This window comes from Myxine glutinosa, chromosome 7 (assembly GCF_964187855.1).
Source record: "Myxine glutinosa chromosome 7, kmMyxGlut1.1, whole genome shotgun sequence".
NCBI classification, from domain to species: Eukaryota; Metazoa; Chordata; class Myxini; order Myxiniformes; family Myxinidae; genus Myxine; species Myxine glutinosa.
In genome coordinates this window covers 48,839,645-48,861,731 of record NC_136267.1, presented here as the reverse complement: position 1 = coordinate 48,861,731, position 22,087 = coordinate 48,839,645, and the positions used below count along the sequence as shown (strand labels likewise).

At 38.2% G+C, this 22,087-nt stretch overlaps 1 protein-coding gene across 4 annotated transcripts in view; it reads right to left on the bottom strand.

The window, feature by feature from the left end:
• Nucleotides 1-22,087, bottom strand: part of LOC137431203 (troponin T, cardiac muscle) — a 73,011-nt gene that overhangs the window by 11,708 nt on the left and 39,216 nt on the right. For all 4 annotated transcript variants that reach the window (XM_078781670.1, XM_078781671.1, XM_078781672.1 and 1 more), the window contains 4 exons: nucleotides 21,129-21,189; nucleotides 6,882-6,998; nucleotides 6,521-6,598; nucleotides 4,162-4,280 (listed from right to left, as the gene is read on the bottom strand). In XM_078781670.1, the coding sequence (XP_078637796.1) occupies nucleotides 4,162-4,280; nucleotides 6,521-6,598; nucleotides 6,882-6,998; nucleotides 21,129-21,189 (375 nt within the window). The remainder of the gene's footprint in view (nucleotides 1-4,161; nucleotides 4,281-6,520; nucleotides 6,599-6,881; nucleotides 6,999-21,128; nucleotides 21,190-22,087) is intronic.

Below are 22,087 nucleotides of genomic sequence, written 5' to 3'. Positions count from 1 at the left end.
ATATGGGCAGGGTACAGCCCGAAGTGGAGATCGGTTTCTGAGGTTTGGGACATGGAATGTAGGGACAATGACAGGGAGATCAGGAGAGGTGGTGGAAGTATTGGTCAGAAGAAGAGTGGACATATGTTGTGTGCAAGAGACGAGATGGAAGGGAAGTGGTGTGAGAATAGTGAAGGGTAGGCAGGGACAGAAATACAAGTCTGTGTGGCAAGGGTGCCCGGAGGGCGTGAATGGTGTTGGTGTCCTGTTTTCTGAGGAGTTTGTAGACAGTGTGGTGAGTGTGACTAGAGTGAGTGATAGGTTGATGATGGTGAAAATGATGATTGGAAAGCTCTTGGTGAACGTCATCTCGGGATATGCTCCGCAGGTTGGTCGGAGCGATGAAGAGAAGGACAATTTCTGGTGTGCGATAGAGAAGCTGATGGAAAACGTGAAAGATGAGGAAGTTGTTGTGGTAGGAGGAGACCTAAATGGACATGTGGGAAGGAGTATGGACGGTTTTGAGGGAGTTCATGGGGGTTACGGATATGGTGTGAGAAATGGAGAAGGTGAAAGGATTTTGGAGTTTGCTGATGGAGCTGATTTGTAACACTCAGTTCCAGAAAGGGGATAATAAGCTTGCTACATACACGTCAGGTGTGTCGACGACAACCGTTGACTACCTGATGGTGCGTAGGCGAGATAGGGGGCACCTCCGGGACACAAAGGTGATCCCGGGGGAGGAGGCTGTTTCACAGCACCACTTGGTTGTCTGCGACATAAGGGTGAAAGGTGCGAGGAGAGCTCGGCGGGTGAAGTACCAACCGAGAATGAAGGTGTAGAGGTTGAAAGAGGTGACAGTAAGGGAGGCGTTAAAAGAGAGGCTGAGTAGGGTAGAGGATGATGTGGTTGAGCTTGAACGTGGTTGGATGTCAATGAAAGATAGTCTGTTGGGAGCCGTTGGTGAGGTATGTGGATGGACAAAAGGAGCACCGAGGCACTCGGAAACATGGTGGTGGGATGATGAAGTTGGAAAGAGGATTGAAGAGAAGAGGAAGAAGTTCAAGGAGTGGCAGAAGGCGAAGGGTAGGGGAGCAGAAAAAAGCAGAGCATGAAAGTTATAAGGCAGCCAAGAAGGCTGCAAAGCAAGAGGTAGCAAAGGCGCAGGAGGCATGTTGGAAAATGTTCGGAGAATGCTTGGATTCGGAAGAGGGTCAGAGAGCGGTATTCAGCATTGCAAAGCAGATAGCGAAAGAGAGGTGTGATGTGATGGGGGTGAGTTGCTTGAAGGATGAATTGGGACAAATCGTTGTGGACCCAGATGGAATTAAAAGAAGATGGAAAAGATATATGGAAATGCTGTTGAATACAGAGAATGAATGGGATGGCAACACAGAGAGTAACCCAGTTTTAGGACCGGCCGAGAAAATAACTGAGAAGGAAGTTGAGGAAGCGATAAAAGCAATGAAGAGTAGAAAAGCGGGAGGGCCGACGGGAGTTGTGGGGGATATGTTGAAGGCAGCAGGAAGTTGTGGTGCGAAGAGAATGACAGAGATCTGTAATCTGGTGGTGAAAGAAGGCCGCATTCCAGTGGATTGGGAACTGAGTACCCTCGTCCCTCTATACAAGGGGAAAGGTGACCCTCTGGAGTGTGGCTCGTACTGAGCGATAAAGTTATTGGAGCATGAAATGAAGGTATTGGAAAGGGTGTTGGAGAGGAGGATAAGGAAGAAGGTGAAGATTTCCGAAATGCAGCTTGGATTTATGCCAGGAAGAGGAACGACAGACGCGCTCTTTATTGTGAGGCAGTTGCAGGAGAAGTACATGGAGAAGAGGAAGAAGTTGTTTCTTGGGTTTGTTGATCTGGAGAAAGCATTCGATAGGGTTCCACGCGAAGAATTGTCATGGGCATTGAGGAAGTTAGAAGTGGAGGAATGGTTGATCAGAGTAGTGATGGCAATGTACAAAAGAGCAGGCACAGCTGTAAGGACGAAGGGCGGGAACAGTGGTGAGTTTGAGGTGAAGGTGGGAGTGCATCAGGGGTCGGTACTAAGTCCACTACTATTTGTAGCTGTGATGGAGGTGCTGGCTCAGAACGTAAAGGAGGGTTTACCGTGGGAGTTGTTGTATGCAGATGATCTGGTGTTGATTGCGGAAAGTATGGATGGACTGAAGGAAAAGATGAACAAGTGGAAGGAATGTATGGAGACAAAAGGTCTGAAGGTGAATATAGGAAAGACGAAGGTGATGGCAAGTGGTAAAGCATGTGGTGAGGTGGAAAGAACTGGGAAGTGGCCATTTGCTGTGTGCAGGAAGGGTGTCGGAGTGAACTCCATTCAATGTACAATGTGTGCTGAGTGGGTTCATCAAAAATGTAGCGGTCTGAGAGGGTCATTAACCAGTATGGCAGCTACATTCAAATGTAAGGTGTGCACAGAGGGATCTGCAGATGGAGGAAATGTTGAGTTGGATCTTGGAGACGGCATGAAGCTGGAAGGTGTGAAATGGAGAAGGTGGAAGGTGGTGTGAAATGGAGAACATGCTGAATGGAGAAGGTGGATCAGACTCGGCAACGGTTGCTAGAGTGAGATGTGCATGGAAGAAGTTTTGGGAACTGAGTGGTGTGCTGATGAGGAGGGGAGTGTCGTTGAAGCTGAAGGGAAAGGTGTATGCTGCATGTGTGAGAAGTGTTATGATTTATGGGAGCGAGACATGGGTCATGAATGTAGAGCAGCAACGAAGGCTGGAAAGGGTGGAAATGCGAATGTTTCGTTGGATGTGCGGAGTATCGTTGAGAGAGAGGAAGACAAATGATGAATTGCGAAAGATGATGGGAATAGAGCCTGTGATTGATGCTGTGAAGAGGAACAGGTTGAGATGGTTTGGTCATGTGTTGAGGAAGGATGAAAGTGACTGGTTGAGAAGAGTGATGGAAATGAATGTAGAAGGAAGTAGAGGACGGGGAAGACCGAGAAAGACCTGGCTAAAGATGGTGGAAGAAGAAATGCGGGCAAGGGGGTTAACAAGGAGAGATGCAGAAAATAGGGCCAAATGGAGAAGATTGTCATGGGGACCGCAAGGCTAACCCCCGCTCTAGCAGGGAAGGGAAAATGGCCTTAAAATGCATGTTGTGTTGTTGTGTATATAACTATATATATATAACAGCCCACACAGCTCCCAGAGCTCCCACTCTCCTCCTCCAAAACATTATTTATAGTAAATATCATTTTAAACTTACCCTGTGCCTTAATTGACAAGCCCCAGATATGACCCATGTTCAAACGAGATAATTCCGCAAGGTTCAATGTCCACTCACTGGCAGCAATGGTTAAAGGTTTGGGTAGATCGTGCCCGTCTACGTACCTTCAGTTTTTGCACCGATCCTTGCAGTACGGGGAGCTGCAAGCTATCAGCTTTGGGGCGAGTTCGGAGAGTTCTCCAACTATTTCGTTGTGCAGAGGCACATCCCTTTCTCGCCAGTACGTTTCCAATAATTTTCGGCTTCGTTTAGCTCTGTGAGCCGTTTTAGGTAACAATCCATACCTCACACACGCAACATATGTTCAGCTGCCCTGATGATTCTCGCTGCTAGGGGTTTCTGCGCAAGTGCACAGGTGGAGGTGCACCTGTGGTAAACCTCCATTCTGGGGTGGATTACGTGATTTTGAAAGTCCCCATATTCTGTGTCTGTCCATTTCATTGTCTCAGCTCTCCCAAATTTGGGATCATGGTTGGGGGAATGGTGAAGCCCTAAGGGAGGAGGATGAATGGTGGGGTTTTCCCTTTCTTTTCCTCTTCAAATCCCTGTTTATATATCTTTAATGTGTTATTTATTGTGTTTCCTCTTTCTCACAGAGATGGTCCTTAAAGTTCTTTCGCCAATTACTTTTAGCATCATTTTTTAAATCTCAAGTTAGCTGTTTGGTTTCATACTTTTGAAAAACTATTGTCTTCCATAAATGCTATATTGTCAGGTCATCCCATGTTAAATTGGCATGGCTTAATTTTCAAACTTTCATCAACATTTTGAAAGTATCAAAAAAAAATTGTTTTCCAAAATTAATTCACTAAGACAATGATTTTGATTGAACCAAATTAACATAATTTTTTTATAGGTAATCATTAAATGAGCAATTATCCACACAACTCAGTAATTTACACAGCCAAGATGAAACATTCCACCATGCCTTGGTCAAATATCCTGCGAAATGAGAGGAAACATCACAAAGGGCCCTTCGCTTCTTCGCTTCATCCTCCGCTCGGCGCCTCGTATCTTCTCCCTCCTTTCTAGCTCGCTCTTCCTGCACACAGGTACAAAGAAAGGTCTCGTTAAGTGTTTTCATCAGAAGTTTCACCAGGATTGATGCACTCACTCCCATCGAGCATCAATAACTTCACTTGAGCAACTCGACCAACATGCCGATAGCAAGTACAAGATCTTATGGCATAAATATATGGTAAAGATCTTGATGATAAACTTAAATATCAAAGTATTAACTAGAAGGCATCTGAAAATGCAAAGCCCGTCCTCACGTCTGTTTGTATTCAGACGTCTTATTCTTCTTCCGTATGCTCAAAATAAAGAAAACTAGAAAGCGCAATCAGAGATTGCAAAACCCTTGCCAGGACGTGTTTACAGTGGTTTTAAGGCTTTTGTGTTAGAACAAATATGGCGGCCGAACCACGTGACAGATGAGTTCATCACTTTTTCTCTACCTATGTATCCCCACATGACGCTCAAGAAATTTCATCTTGATCGGATGAAGTTTTGTACTTGTCGAATTATGACATCATAATAGAGGCACCCATGACATCATCATTAACATATTTTATTCTCCGTGGAGAGTTATTTACAACGAGCCACGTCTCATTTTTTTCTATTCAGTGCTTTCGGAGGTATAGAGGTGCAAAGTTTTTCGGTTTTTCCAAGATGGCGCCCATACCACGTGCCTGATGACGTCATAATTATCATTATGAAAATTCTACAGGTGGAGGCGCACCTATGGTGAAAATTTCCTGTCAATCGGACCAACGGGTGCAGAGAAAATCATATTTATTCTGTGTGGACAAACAAACAAACAGACAGACAAACAAACGGACTCAAATGCAATACCCTCTCCTCTGGTGAGAACAAGAAAGAGCAATCAGAGATTGCAGACCCACACACACACAAAACCCAAAACTCGCCAGGACGTGTTTTGGTGGTTTTTAAGGCTTTTGTGTAAAAACCAATATGACGGCTGAACCACGTGACCGATGACGTCATCATTATCATTAAAAGAAATCTACAGGAGGAGGTGCTCCTGTGTTGAACATTTCCTGTCAATCGGACCAAAGGTTGCAGAGAAAATAATATTTATTCTGTGCGGACAAACAAACAAACAGACAGAAACAGACAAACGGACTCAAATGCAATACCCTCTCCTCTGGCGAGGGTAAAATACAAAATGAAAATTGACGATTTTATGCAACCTTGACCTTTGACCTTTTGATCTAAAAAAAACAATTGACTCATACCTTTTGATTAGTGAACCAATTCAGTGACCCAATATGCAAATTCTTTAAATTTCAGGTCAATCGGGTGAAAATTGGTGATTTTACGCAACCTTGACCTTTGACCTTTTGATCTAAAAAAATCAAACAGCTTCTAGCTTTTGATTGGTGAACCAATTCAGTGACCCAATATGCAAATTCTTGAAATTTCAGGTCAATCGGATGAAAATTGACAATTTCATGTGACGCTGGCATTTGACCTTTTGACCAAATTATTAATTTTCCTTCATGTTCTCATAATAAAGTTTTGTTGAAAATTTGATGACAAAACTCAAATGGTAAATTCAAATTTCAGGTCAATTGGATGAAAATTGATGATTTCATGTGACGCTGACCTTTGACCTATTGACCTTTTGACAAAATTATTAATTTGCCTTCTCCGTATGCTCATAATAAACCTTTGGTGAAAATTTATGACAAAACTCAAAAACAGTTAGGGCCCAGACAGATACACGCACGCACACAGACAGGTACACACAGACACACACACAGACACACACACACACACACACACACAGATACACACACACACACACACACACACACACACACACACACACACACACACACACACACACTTTATTACAAAACCCATCTCCTGCTGCGCAGGAGACGGGTAATAGGGATCACATCAACTATCCTTCCGAAAATCTCTCCTCAAAAAAATCCTCTGTCCCTCCTCATCTCTCATCAAATGTTCTGTACATGAAGAAATAGCTGGAATTTAGATGTAAGGATGGGAATTCAGATTGTTTTTTATCCAGCAGTTGGAATTTGATGCATCTCAGGCCAAGCAGATACTTTGCTTTGTGATGCATGGAACAATGCGCTATTGTTTTCAGTAGAAATTTGCTTGGCAGGGAATTCCTCAATGAACAAAATCTTATAGATGATGTTGGCGTTCGGTTATTGAAACGCAGAACTCACGAGTCGGGAGATATTTTAATATTGGACAATGTCTACAATTATCCTTTTGTTTTGAACTTACTGCCTGACGAGCCAGTCGCTCCTTCTGCCTTTCATTCCGAACGCGGACTTCCTCCGCTCGCTCAGCTCTCCGCTTCTCCTGTTGGATGGAGCAAAGCAGTCAAAGAAAACCATTGGCCGAGAGATTATAATCACTGTATTATTGACATCAATGAGGTAGGCAAAGGTTTTAAATTTAGGATGCAAGTGAGAAATCATGAAATCAATCATGATGGTTTCATCAATCACATTTTGTTCACTGAAATACTCGATGCATTGTTTATTAGACATCTTATCCCACTCCTAACAACCAATTGTATCATTATTGCACATGTAATCACAATACACGTCTTTGTTCCCAATATCTGACTTTGTCAACGCACGATTCTCTCTTTGAGTGCCACGAGTTCCTCTTCCTCACGTTTTCGCTGCTCAAAATGGGCAGCAATCAGTCCCTCTAGTTCTCCCAAGTCTTTCTCCATACGCTTGCGGTAAATGTCCTGAGGAGGGATGGACAATGGACATGAAATCCTTACAGCATCCACCACAATGTTTTGCCAAAAAATGCAACAAAAACACTAAACGAAACGAGGAGGCTCTCATCTTCATGAAGTTTGCTCAAGATTTAATAATAACCAAAACAAGTACAGATACATTCAAGGTACACCGCCCCCCCCCCCCAATGCTAAATAATTAAATATCCTCCCATTGCCGGCCAGCGCCAGGCAATAATTAAGTAGCTATTCAATTAATTGATTAATCAAAAAAAATAAATACCGTTTTTGACAAAGTACTTACTATTGTGCCCAAATTTCAGCTTCCTAACTCAAATGATGACTGAGGTATCGCCCGGACAAACAAACAAGAAGATATTCCAAAATGCAGAGCACGATACTTGCAAAATCCCCCCCCCCCCCTCCATCCCCAAAGGTTTCCATTGATACAGCAAATTATACATTTCATCAAGATTTAAATTTACGATCTTGATCAAATCTCGGGTCAATAGGATGAAAAGTGACGATTTTTCAGATGAAAAATGATGATTTTTGAAGTTTGACCTTGAGTTGACCTTTGACCTTAAAATAGTTGGTTTCCCAATTCAGTGAGGTACTATACAAATGCTGTTATATTTTCAAGTCAATCAGATAAAATTGATGGTTTTTCTTGTGAAAATTGTTGGTTTTTGGAAGTTTGACCTTGAGTTGACCTTTGACCTTTTGACCTTAAAAATAGTTTGTTTCCCAATTCAGTGAGGCAATATGCATATGGTATTCTATTTGCAAGTCGATCGGATCAAAATTTATGGTTTTTCAGATGAAAATTGATGATTTTGGAAGTTTGACCTTGAGTTGACCTTTGACCTTTTGACCTTAAAAATAGTTTGTTTCCCAATTCAGTGAGGCAATATGCAAATGGTATTCTATTTTCAAGTCGATCGGATCAAAATTTATGGTTTTTCAGATGAAAATTGATGATTTTGGAAGTTTGACCTTGAGTTGACTTTTGACCTTTTGATCTCAAAAATAGTTGGTTTTCCTATTTAGTGACTCAATGCGCAAATGCTGTTCAATTTACAAGTCAATCAGATAAAAATTGACGGGTTGTCAGATGAAAATTGATTTTAGAAATTTGACCTCCAGATGACCTTTGACCTCTGACCTCAAAATCAATAGGCTTCTCAATTGTGACGACTTCTATAACTTGGTGACGTTTCATGATGATCGGTTTAGAATTGTGACCTGTAGACCAGTGACAAACAGACAAACAAAGAGACAAAAAACAGACAAACAGACAAACAGACAGAATAACAAACGCAACCGACCAATATACTTGAAAAATCTTCGATTTTACAAGTAACAAACAATAAAGAAAGAAACAGGAGTGAAAACTGAGTACTCCCTTTCAGCGTGCGTCATTGCCGAGCCCCCTTCGGTGCCCGGCAATGACGTTATGCAGCGCCTGGAGATGGCATAGGAAAGGAGCGGAGCACAATCGTTTATTCTAGGAGTAAGTGAGGTTTCCTCTTTAGGTAGATCAAGGTGAGGTCCAAACGTTATCCTAGAAGCTTTATCTGAGTTCTAAATACTTTTATGAACCCCTGTCAGGTGAGACCTTGGGTGTTACAGAAACTCCACTACTCAGCTCATGTGTCTCAAGTGCAGTTTCATAATAAGGGTGGAGGTACCTCACTATCAAAGTACCATACACTCAAGTCCCTTGAAGTATTCTCTGATTCCGATATACCATACTCTGTTACAGAGCGTCGGTGCTGCCGAAGTAGTTTCTTGGTAGATTATTACTGGGGGTCTTGCAATTGCCTTCCCAGCTGGGGCAGGAATTTGGAATTTGTTCATGGTGCTGGCAGTAGCTCGCCCAGTCTTTGCGAAGGACACCGTGAGATCTTTAAGGTCCACCAACTAATGCTGGCAGACGAAACACCCAGTTTAACGTCCATATGAGGGACGGAACACACATTGATGAATCCTCAAGAACCTGAAGACCAAGATCCAGAAATTAAAGAACACTCTCGTGGCAGGGCTGTGTCCTCAGAATGCAAAGTGAAAAGATTGAATGTCTTTCACACTGCATCTGTGTCTATCCTTTACCAGAGGGTGGAGGTGGTCAGTTATTTTGTGGGATCAAATTATTCTGTCTCAATAACCAATGTAGGTACAAAAGTGAGATTCATGACCTTTGCTCTGCCATTGATCATGTGCACGTAGAGGTCGTGGCATCGTGGAGAGAATTAATGATGCAGAGAAGGTCTAAGGCAGGAACATGGAAAACGGCCAGCACATTGGTATGCAATGACTTACTCCTTTTGAAATTTACCATGTCTACAGGTGAGCAGATATAGTACCTCTGAGCTATCACATCACTCCATTTATATCGTTCATTGACCTCATAAGATATTCTCATTCGCATATAATTACCTCCGCCACCAAAGGTGAATGGAGGTTATGTTTTCACCCCTGTCTGTCCGTTTGTCCGCCCGTTTTTCCGTTTGTGACAAAAATATCTCAAAAGGTTGTGGACGGATTCGGACGAAATTTGGAAGAGATATAGCGTACGTGACAAGGACGAAATGATTAGCTTTTTGTGAAGATCCAGATCTGGATCCGGCTAGTAGAATTTTTTAACTGATTCTTCACCATTTAGAGATCGGGCCAAAAACGATACATAGCAGGATATCTCAAAAAGTTATAAACAAGTACACATACATTCAAAGTACACCGCCCCATGCCAAATAATTAAATATGCTGCAGCGCGGCATTGCCGGGGCGCCTCCGGCGCCCGGCAATACCGCAGTGCAGCTCATTGAGGCTGCATTGGGAGGGAGAGGTGTACACTAATTGATTGATTAATTGTATAATTAAAATCAATAAAAGATTATCACAAAATATTTTCATAATCAATTGGCTAATCGCATAACTAAACCACTAGTGCTTCATCCGAAGATGTATCTTTTAGAAATTAATTAAATAAGTCATTTATAAATAATTAATTGATTACTCAATAAATAATTAATCGATTAATCAATAAATACTTAATAGATGAAATGATAAATCAATAAATCAAAAATATCCTTGATAGCCACATCACTTGGTCACTCATGTCCAAATATTAGCTTCCCAGCTCAAAAGGTGCCTGAGATATTGGCCAAATGAGAAAGAAAATAAATAAATGATTAATAATGAAAATAAATAAATAATAATCATAAAAAAATTAAATTATTAATCAATTTGGTCAGAGAACACATAAACTACCACTATTTCATCAGAATCTGTAACTTAAAAAAAACAACATTTTTTGTCATTAATCGAATAATTAAATAATTAATCGATTAATTGATTAATTAATAAATCAAAAATATCCTTTGCAGCCAAATCACCTGGTCATTGGCATGTCCAAATATCAGCTTCCTAACTCAAAAGGTGCCTGAGTTAATGGTCAGAAGAGAAATGAAATTTAATTAATTAAATAAGTACTTAATTAAACGCTAATAATTAAATAACTCCTCAATTAATTGATTATTCAAAAAACAAAAAATACCGTATTTGACAAAGGACTTGCTCACTATTGTGCCGAAATTTCAGCTTCCTAGCTCAAAGGATGGCTGAGATATCGCCCGGACAACCAAGAAAGAAAACAAACAAGTACACATACATTCAAAGTACACCGCCCCATGCCAAATAATTAAATATGCTGCAGCGCGGCATTGCCGGGGCGCCTCCGGCGCCCGGCAATACCGCAGTGCAGCTCATTGAGGCTGCATTGGGAGGGAGAGGTGTACACTAATTGATTGATTAATTGTATAATTAAAATCAATAAAAGATTATCACAAAATATTTTCATAATCAATTGGCTAATCGCATAACTAAACCAGTAGTGCTTCATCCGAAGATGTATCTTTTAGAAATTTAATTAAATAAGTCATTTATAAAAAATTAAATAATTAATTGATTACTCAATAAATAATTAATCGATTAATCAATAAATACTTAATAGATGAAATGATTAATCAATAAATCAAAAATATCCTTGATAGCCACATCACTTGGTCACTCATGTCCAAATATTAGCTTTCCAGCTCAAAAGGTGCCTGAGATATTGGCCAAATGAGAAAGAAAATAAATAAATGATTAATAATGAAAATAAATAAATAATAATCATAAAAAAATTAAATTATTAATCAATTTGGTCAGAGAACACATAAACTACCACTATTTCATCAGAATCTGTAACTTTAAAAAAAATAATTTTTTTGTCATTAATCGAATAATTAAATAATTAATCGATTAATTGATTAATTAATAAATCAAAAATATCCTTTGCAGCCAAATCACCTGGTCATTGGCATGTCCAAATATCAGCTTCCTAACTCAAAAGGTGCCTGAGTTAATAATGGTCAGAAGAGAAATGAAATTTAATTAATTAAATAAGTACTTAATTAAACGCTAATAATTAAATAACTCCTCAATTAATTGATTATTCAAAAAACAAAAAATACCGTATTTGACAAAGGACTTGCTCACTACTGTGCCGAAATTTCAGCTTCCTAGCTCAAAGGATGGCTGAGATATCGTCCGGACAACCAAGAAAGAAAACAAACAAACAAGAAAACAAACAAGTACACATACATTCAAAGTACACCGCCCCATGCCAAATAATTAAATATGCTGCAGCGCGGCATTGCCGGGGCGCCTCCGGCGCCCGGCAATACCGCAGTGCAGCTCATTGAGGCTGCATTGGGAGGGAGAGGTGTACACTAATTGATTGATTAATTGTATAATTAAAATCAATAAAAGATTATCACAAAATATTTTCATAATCAATTGGCTAATCGCATAACTAAACCACTAGTGCTTCACCCGAAGATGTATCTTTTAGAAATTTAATTAAATAAGTCATTTATAAAAAATTAAATAATTAATTGATTACTCAATAAATAATTAATCGATTAATCAATAAATACTTAATAGATGAAATGATTAATCAATAAATCAAAAATATCCTTGATAGCCACATCACTTGGTCACTCATGTCCAAATATTAGCTTCCCAGCTCAAAAGGTGCCTGAGATATTGGCCAAATGAGAAAGAAAATAAATAAATGATTAATAATGAAAATAAATAAATAATAATCATAAAAAAATTAAATTATTAATCAATTTGGTCAGAGAACACATAAACTACCACTATTTCATCAGAATCTGTAACTTAAAAAAAAAAAAATTTTTTGTCATTAATCGAATAATTAAATAATTAATCGATTAATTGATTAATTAATAAATCAAAAATATCCTTTGCAGCCAAATCACCTGGTCATTGGCATGTCCAAATATCAGCTTCCTAACTCAAAAGGTGCCTGAGTTAATAATGGTCAGAAGAGAAATGAAATTTAATTAATTAAATAAGTACTTAATTAAACGCTAATAATTAAATAACTCCTCAATTAATTGATTATTCAAAAAACAAAAAATACCGTATTTGACAAAGGACTTGCTCACTACTGTGCCGAAATTTCAGCTTCCTAGCTCAAAGGATGGCTGAGATATCGCCCGGACAAACAAACAAGAAAGCAAGAAAACAAACAAGCAAGAAACCAGAGTGAAAACTGAGTACTCTCTTTCAGCGTGCGTCACTGCCGAGCCCCCTTTGGTGCCCGGCAATGACGATTTGCAATGCCTGGAGATGGCATAGGAAAGGAGCGGTGTACAATAATCATAAAAAAATTAAATTATTAATCAATTTGGTCAGAGAACACATAAACTACCACTATTTCATCAGAATCTGTAACTTTAAAAAAAAATTTTTTTTTGTCATTAATCGAATAATTAAATAATTAATCGATTAATTGATTAATTAATAAATCAAAAATATCCTTTGCAGCCAAATCACCTGGTCATTGGCATGTCCAAATATCAGCTTCCTAACTCAAAAGGTGCCTGAGTTAATAATGGTCAGAAGAGAAATGAAATTTAATTAATTAAGTAAGTACTTAATTAAACGCTAATAATTAAATAACTCCTCAATTAATTGATTATTCAAAAAACAAAAAATACCGTATTTGACAAAGGACTTGCTCACTACTGTGCCGAAATTTCAGCTTCCTAGCTCAAAGGATGGCTGAGATATCGCCCGGACAACCAAGAAAGCAAGAAAACAAGAAAGCAAGAAACCAGAGTGAAAACTGAGTACTCTCTTTCAGCGTGCGTCACTGCCGAGCCCCCTTTGGTGCCCGGCAATGACGATTTGCAATGCCTGGAGATGGCATAGGAAAGGAGCGGTGTACAACAAGTACACATACATTCAAAGTACACCGCCCCATGCCAAATAATTAAATATGCTGCAGCGCGGCATTGCCGGGGCGCCTCCGGCGCCCGGCAATACCGCAGTGCAGCTCATTGAGGCTGCATTGGGAGGGAGAGGTGTACACTAATTGATTGATTAATTGTATAATTAAAATCAATAAAAGATTATCACAAAATATTTTCATAATCAATTGGCTAATCGCATAACTAAACCAGTAATGCTTCATCCGAAGATGTATCTTTTAGAAATTTAATTAAATAAGTCATTTATAAAAAATTAAATAATTAATTGATTACTCAATAAATAATTAATCGATTAATCAATAAATACTTAATAGATGAAATGATTAATCAATAAATCAAAAATATCCTTGATAGCCACATCACTTGGTCACTCATGTCCAAATATTAGCTTCCCAGCTCAAAAGGTGCCTGAGATATTGGCCAAATGAGAAAGAAAATAAATAAATGATTAATAATGAAAATAAATAAATAATAATCATAAAAAAATTAAATTATTAATCAATTTGGTCAGAGAACACATAAACTACCACTATTTCATCAGAATCTGTAACTTAAAAAAAAAAAAAATTTTTGTCATTAATCGAATAATTAAATAATTAATCGATTAATTGATTAATTAATAAATCAAAAATATCCTTTGCAGCCAAATCACCTGGTCATTGGCATGTCCAAATATCAGCTTCCTAACTCAAAAGGTGCCTGAGTTAATAATGGTCAGAAGAGAAATGAAATTTAATTAATTAAATAAGTACTTAATTAAACGCTAATAATTAAATAACTCCTCAATTAATTGATTATTCAAAAAACAAAAAATACCGTATTTGACAAAGGACTTGCTCACTACTGTGCCGAAATTTCAGCTTCCTAGCTCAAAGGATGGCTGAGATATCGTCCGGACAACCAAGAAAGAAAACAAACAAACAAGAAAACAAACAAGTACACATACATTCAAAGTACACCGCCCCATGCCAAATAATTAAATATGCTGCAGCGCGGCATTGCCGGGGCGCCTCCGGCGCCCGGCAATACCGCAGTGCAGCTCATTGAGGCTGCATTGGGAGGGAGAGGTGTACACTAATTGATTGATTAATTGTATAATTAAAATCAATAAAAGATTATCACAAAATATTTTCATAATCAATTGGCTAATCGCATAACTAAACCAGTAATGCTTCATCCGAAGATGTATCTTTTAGAAATTTAATTAAATAAGTCATTTATAAAAAATTAAATAATTAATTGATTACTCAATAAATAATTAATCGATTAATCAATAAATACTTAATAGATGAAATGATTAATCAATAAATCAAAAATATCCTTGATAGCCACATCACTTGGTCACTCATGTCCAAATATTAGCTTCCCAGCTCAAAAGGTGCCTGAGATATTGGCCAAATGAGAAAGAAAATAAATAAATGATTAATAATGAAAATAAATAAATAATAATCATAAAAAAATTAAATTATTAATCAATTTGGTCAGAGAACACATAAACTACCACTATTTCATCAGAATCTGTAACTTAAAAAAAAAAAAATTTTTTGTCATTAATCGAATAATTAAATAATTAATCGATTAATTGATTAATTAATAAATCAAAAATATCCTTTGCAGCCAAATCACCTGGTCATTGGCATGTCCAAATATCAGCTTCCTAACTCAAAAGGTGCCTGAGTTAATAATGGTCAGAAGAGAAATGAAATTTAATTAATTAAATAAGTACTTAATTAAACGCTAATAATTAAATAACTCCTCAATTAATTGATTATTCAAAAAACAAAAAATACCGTATTTGACAAAGGACTTGCTCACTACTGTGCCGAAATTTCAGCTTCCTAGCTCAAAGGATGGCTGAGATATCGTCCGGACAACCAAGAAAGAAAGCAAGAAAACAAACAAACAAGAAACCAGAGTGAAAACTGAGTACTCTCTTTCAGCGTGCGTCACTGCCGAGCCCCCTTTGGTGCCCGGCAATGACGATTTGCAATGCCTGGAGATGGCATAGGAAAGGAGCGGTGTACAACAAGTACACATACATTCAAAGTACACCGCCCCATGCCAAATAATTAAATATGCTGCAGCGCGGCATTGCCGGGGCGCCTCTGGCGCCCGGCAATACCGCAGTACAGCTCATTGAGGCTCCATTGGGAGGGAGAGGTGTACACTAATTGATTGATTAATTGTATAATTAAAATCAATAAAAGATTATCACAAAATATTTTCATAATCAATTGGCTAATCGCATAACTAAACCAGTAGTGCTTCATCCGAAGATGTATCTTTTAGAAATTTAATTAAAGAAGTCATTTATAAAAAATTAAATAATTAATTGATTACTCAATAAATAATTAATCGATTAATCAATAAATACTTAATAGATGAAATGATTAATCAATAAATCAAAAATATCCTTGATAGCCACATCACTTGGTCACTCATGTCCAAATATTAGCTTCCCAGCTCAAAAGGTGCCTGAGATATTGGCCAAATGAGAAAGAAAATAAATAAATGATTAATAATGAAAATAAATAAATAATAATCATAAAAAAATTAAATTATTAATCAATTTGGTCAGAGAACACATAAACTACCACTATTTCATCAGAATCTGTAACTTTAAAAAAAAAAATTTTTTTGTCATTAATCGAATAATTAAATAATTAATCGATTAATTGATTAATTAATAAATCAAAAATATCCTTTGCAGCCAAATCACCTGGTCATTGGCATGTCCAAATATCAGCTTCCTAACTCAAAAGGTGCCTGAGTTAATAATGGTCAGAAGAGAAATGAAATTTAATTAATTAAATAAGTACTTAATTAAACGCTAATAATTAAATAACTCCTCAATTAATTGATTATTCAAAAAACAAAAAATACCGTATTTGACAAAGGACTTGCTCACTACTGTGCCGAAATTTCAGCTTCCTAGCTCAAAGGATGGCTGAGATATCGCCCGGACAACCAAGAAAACAAACAAACAAGAAACCAGAGTGAAAACTGAGTACTCTCTTTCAGCGTGCGTCACTGCCGAGCCCCCTTTGGTGCCCGGCAATGACGATTTGCAATGCCTGGAGATGGCATAGGAAAGGAGCGGTGTACAACAAGTACACATACATTCAAAGTACACCACCCCCATGCCAAATAATTAAATATCCTACAGCGCGGCATTGCCGGGGCGCCTCTGGCGCCCGGCAATACCGCAGTGCAGCTCATTGGGACTGCATTGGGAGGGAGAGGTGTACACTACTTGATTGATTAATTGTATAATTAAAATCAATAAAAGATTATCACAAAATATTTTCATAATCAATTGGCTAATCGCATAACTAAACCACTAGTGCTTCTTCCGAAGATGTATCTTTTAGAAATTTAATTAAATAAGTCATTTATAAAAAATTAAATAATTAATTGATTACTCAATAAATAATTAATCGATTAATCATTAAATAATTAATAGATGAAATGATTAATCAATAAATCAAAAATATCCTTGATAGCCACATCACTTGGTCACTCATGTCCAAATATTAGCTTCCCAGCTCAAAAGGTGCCTGAGATATTGGCCAAATGAGAAAGAAAATAAATAAATGATTAATAATGAAAATAAATAAATAACAATCATAAAAAAATTAAATTATTAATCAATTTGGTCAGAGAACACATAAACTACCACTATTTCATCAGAATCTGTAACTTAAAAAAAAAAATTTTTTTTGTCATTAATCGAATAATTAAATAATTAATCGATTACTTGATTAATTAATAAATCAAAAATATCCTTTGCAGCCAAATCACCTGGTCATCGGCATGTCCAAATATCAGCTTCCTAACTCAAAAGGTGCCTGAGTTAATGGTCAGAAGAGAAAGGAAATTTGATTAATTAAATAAGTACTTCATTAATCGCTAATAATTAAATAACTCCTCAATTTATTGATTAATCAAAAAATAAAAATACCGTTTTTGAGAAAGGACTTGCTCACTCTTGTGCCGAAATTTCAGCTTCCTAGCTCAAAGGATGGCTGAGATATCGTCCGGACAACCAAGGAAACAAGAAAGAAAACAAACAAGAAAACAAACAAGTACACATACATTCAAAGTACACCGCCCCATGCCAAATAATTAAATATGCTGCAGCGCGGCATTGCCGGGGCGCCTCCGGCGCCCGGCAATACCGCAGTGCAGCTCATTGAGGCTGCATTGGGAGGGAGAGGTGTACACTAATTGATTGATTAATTGTATAATTAAAATCAATAAAAGATTATCACAAAATATTTTCATAATCAATTGGCTAATCGCATAACTAAACCAGTAGTGCTTCATCCGAAGATGTATCTTTTAGAAATTTAATTAAATAAGTCATTTATAAAAAATTAAATAATTAATTGATTACTCAATAAATAATTAATCGATTAATCAATAAATACTTAATAGATGAAATGATTAATCAATAAATCAAAAATATCCTTGATAGCCACATCACTTGGTCACTCATGTCCAAATATTAGCTTCCCAGCTCAAAAGGTGCCTGAGATATTGGCCAAATGAGAAAGAAAATAAATAAATGATTAATAATGAAAATAAATAAATAATAATCATAAAAAAATTAAATTATTAATCAATTTGGTCAGAGAACACATAAACTACCACTATTTCATCAGAATCTGTAACTTAAAAAAAAAAAAATTTTTTGTCATTAATCGAATAATTAAATAATTAATCGATTAATTGATTAATTAATAAATCAAAAATATCCTTTGCAGCCAAATCACCTGGTCATTGGCATGTCCAAATATCAGCTTCCTAACTCAAAAGGTGCCTGAGTTAATAATGGTCAGAAGAGAAATGAAATTTAATTAATTAAATAAGTACTTAATTAAACGCTAATAATTAAATAACTCCTCAATTAATTGATTATTCAAAAAACAAAAAATACCGTATTTGACAAAGGACTTGCTCACTACTGTGCCGAAATTTCAGCTTCCTAGCTCAAAGGATGGCTGAGATATCGTCCGGACAACCAAGAAAGCAAACAAGAAAGAAAACAAACAAGAAAACAAACAAACAAGAAAGAAACCAGAGTGAAAACTGAGTACTCTCTTTCAGCGTGCGTCACTGCCGAGCCCCCTTTGGTGCCCGGCAATGACGATTTGCAATGCCTGGAGATGGCATAGGAAAGGAGCGGTGTACAACAAGAAACCAGAGTGAAAACTGAGTACTCTCTTTCAGCGTGCGTCACTGCCGAGCCCCCTTTGGTGCCCGGCAATGACGATTTGCAATGCCTGGAGATGGCATAGGAAAGGAGCGGTGTACAACAAGAAACCAGAGTGAAAACTGAGTACTCTCTTTCAGCGTGCGTCACTGCCAAGCCCCCTTCGGTGCCCGGCAATGACGATTTGCAATGCCTGGAGGTGGCATAGGAAAGGAGCGGTGTACAACAAACAAGAAAGCAAGAAAACAAGAAAGCAAGAAACCAGAGTGAAAACTGAGTACTCTCTTTCAGCGTGCGTCACTGCCGAGCCCCCTTCGGTGCCCAGCAATGACGATTTGCAATGCCTGGAGATGGCATAGGAAAGGAGCGGTGTACAATGAGTTTGGACGAAACTTGTTGGACAGGTTGTGTGTGTGACAAGGAAGAATCGATTCGATTTTGGTGAAGATGCGGATCCGGATTCAGCTAGTAGGAGTTTTTAAAGGGATTCTTCACCATTGAATAATATGGCCAACCAGGTGGAGGTATGCTCTCTACTGAGTGCCGTTCCAGTTTGCTTGTGGGTTTGTTTGTCTGTCCGCTCACTTATACTTGCCTACAGGTCACAATTTTAAACCGATCTTCACGAAACTTCACCAAATGGTCGAGTTTGTGGTCCGACAAAATCCTATATATTTTTGAGCTCAAAAGGTCAACATAGGCCAAAGGTCAACAACTTCTTTCAGATTTCTAAAATCCTCAATTTTCATCCAATTGACTTGAAATTTGAATATGATTTTCATATCAGCTAACTTAATTCAACCACCAACTATATTTGAGATCAACATAGGTCACAAGGTCCCTACAGGCCAAAGGTCAACCACTTTCTTTAAAAATTTCTAAAATTCTCAGTTTTCATCTGAATGACTTGAAATTTGAATATGATTTTCATATCAGCGAACTGAATTCAACCACCAACCGTTTTTGAGATCAGCATAGGCCAAAAAGTCAACATAAGCCAAAGGTCAACAACCATTTCAAATTTCAAAAATCCTCAATTTTCATCCAATTGACTTGAAATTTGAATAGGATTTACATATCAGTTAACGGAAATCAGCCACCAACTATTTTTGAGATGAGCGTAGGCGAAAAGGTCAACAGGCCAAAAGGTCAACATAGGTCACAACGTCAACATAGGCCAAAAGGTCAACCACTTTTCTTCGTATCTCTAAAATCCTCAATTTAATCCGATTGACTTGAAATTTGAATATAATTTTCATATCAGCTAACTGAATTCAACCACCAACTATTTTTGAGGTCAATATAGGTCACAAGGTCAACATAGTCCAAAGGTCAACCACCTTTTTTTCTAAATTTCTAACATTCTCAATTTTCATCCGATTGCCTTTAAATTTGAATGGAATTTTCATATCAGTTACCTGAATTAAACAAACAATTATTTTTGAGGTCAACATAGGTCACAAGGTCAACACAGGCTAAAGGTCAACCATTTTTCCCCATTTTCTAAAATCCTCAATTTTCATCCGATTAACTTAAACTTTGAAAACGATTTGCATATTTTGCATAAATGGCCACTCTCTCCTCTGAATCACCTTCCTGGCTCCTCCCCTGCCCCACAGCCAATCATAGGCTTTATACACTTGGACCAAACTACTTGGTCTAACTCACAGGGGGGTGAGGGGGGGGGGGGGAAGGAAGAAGAAAAAGGTCACAGACCGTAACACCCTGAAGAACTTCCTTCTTTCGACAGAATTCTCATCCTTCTTGGGAAAATTTTCATGTGGAGCTGGCATCCTTTGGGGCATTGGATATTTACATTCACGAGTCAGGGCCACCAATTATGACCAAGTCACTGAATTCAACCACCAATTATTTTTGAGGTCAAAAGTATTCTCTACTGAGTGCCATTCTACTTTGTTCTCCTTTGCCAAGTGTCGCTCTATGAGTGATTTTTCATCTGTCTGTCTGTCTGTCTGTGAACAAGATATCTCAAAAAGTTGACCTTGAAAAAGTTGAAATTTGACAGAGAGGTAGTGGATGTAACAAGGACGAAATGATTAGATTTTGGTGAAGATCTGGATTCAGATCCGGCTCGTATAATTTTTTAAGTGCTTCTTCACCATTGGGAAATAGGGCCAAAAACGATATATGGGAGTTGGCAGGATTTCTCAAAACGTTGTGGACGGATTTCAATGCAACTTGGTGGAGAGGTTGTGTGTGTGACAAGGACTAAGCGATTCGATTTTGGTAAAGATCTGAATATGGATTCAGATACGAGGGTTATTTAATTTTTAAGTGATTCTTCACCATTGAGAGATCCGGCGAAAAGTGATACATAGCAGGATATTTTAAAAAGTTAAGGACGAGTTATGATTAAACTTGGTGGATGAGTTGGTCAGGTGACAAGAACAAGCCGATTAGATTTTGGGTCAAGTCCGAATCCAGATCCGGCCTATCAGTGGGATACAAAACAAACTGTTCAGCCTGGCGGAGGTATGCACTCTACAGAGTGCCGTTCTAGTTGATAAATGTATTCCAATAGATAATTATCGATTTGCTTGATATTCAGGTACTCACATCAAAATCCACTTTGTCTCCTTCTGACAGCTTCGGTGCGCTCAGCTGGGGGACAGCCAATCTGTGTAAACACAATGTTGTACAAAAAACATTCTTTACAACTAGGTGCACATTATATATTGTATGTACTGTGTACAGCTGCTCCTTGCAAATGATAGAAACAATGGGATGCAGAACTCGATTTCTGTAGGAATAAAGGTAGTTATTGATCCTCCATGTTGTTTCTCTCTGCCTCATACTCGGTCTCTATCTCAGTTTCCATGAGATTGCTTCCAATCATCAGCAAGGTCATGGAATCCATCATTGCAGTTGCCGTAATATAATTCCTTTCCTCCAATGATCTCATCTCAGATCATCAATTCGGATTCAGACCAGGTCCCTCTACCTTGGACGTGCTGCTTCTACTCTCCCAACAATGTATGGAGACCCTCAATATCAGACATGAGATCAGGGCCGTCTCTCTAGACATATCTCGAGCTTTCGATGCAGTCTGGCATCCCGCCTTGCTCTCCAAACTGTCTGCCTATCAGCCGATAGCATCCACGGCCAACTCCCACTCTTGGATTACTGACTTCCTCCAGTCCCGTAACCAACGTTTGGCACTCAATGGAATCCGTTCTTCTCCTCTCCTTGTGAAGGCTAGAGTTCCCCAAGGTCGTATTCCTGAACCTAGTCATATTCTTCATCTTCATCAAGGATCTCTCTGACTCTCTGGAAAATCCCCTTTATATATTTGATGATGACTCCACCCTCTGCCGTGACATCCCTCATCCCTCTGACAGACAGGTTGCAGCCTCTTCCCTCTCTTCAGACCTTGACAACTCTCACATCTACATTTTAAACAATCTTTTTGAAGAAGTTTAGTCATTCAAACTCCTGGGTCTCACTATCAGCCATTAGTATCAGTACCAAGCCTGGTGGTGGCTGAATGGTTAAGGTGGCGCGCTTGAGATCTTAGG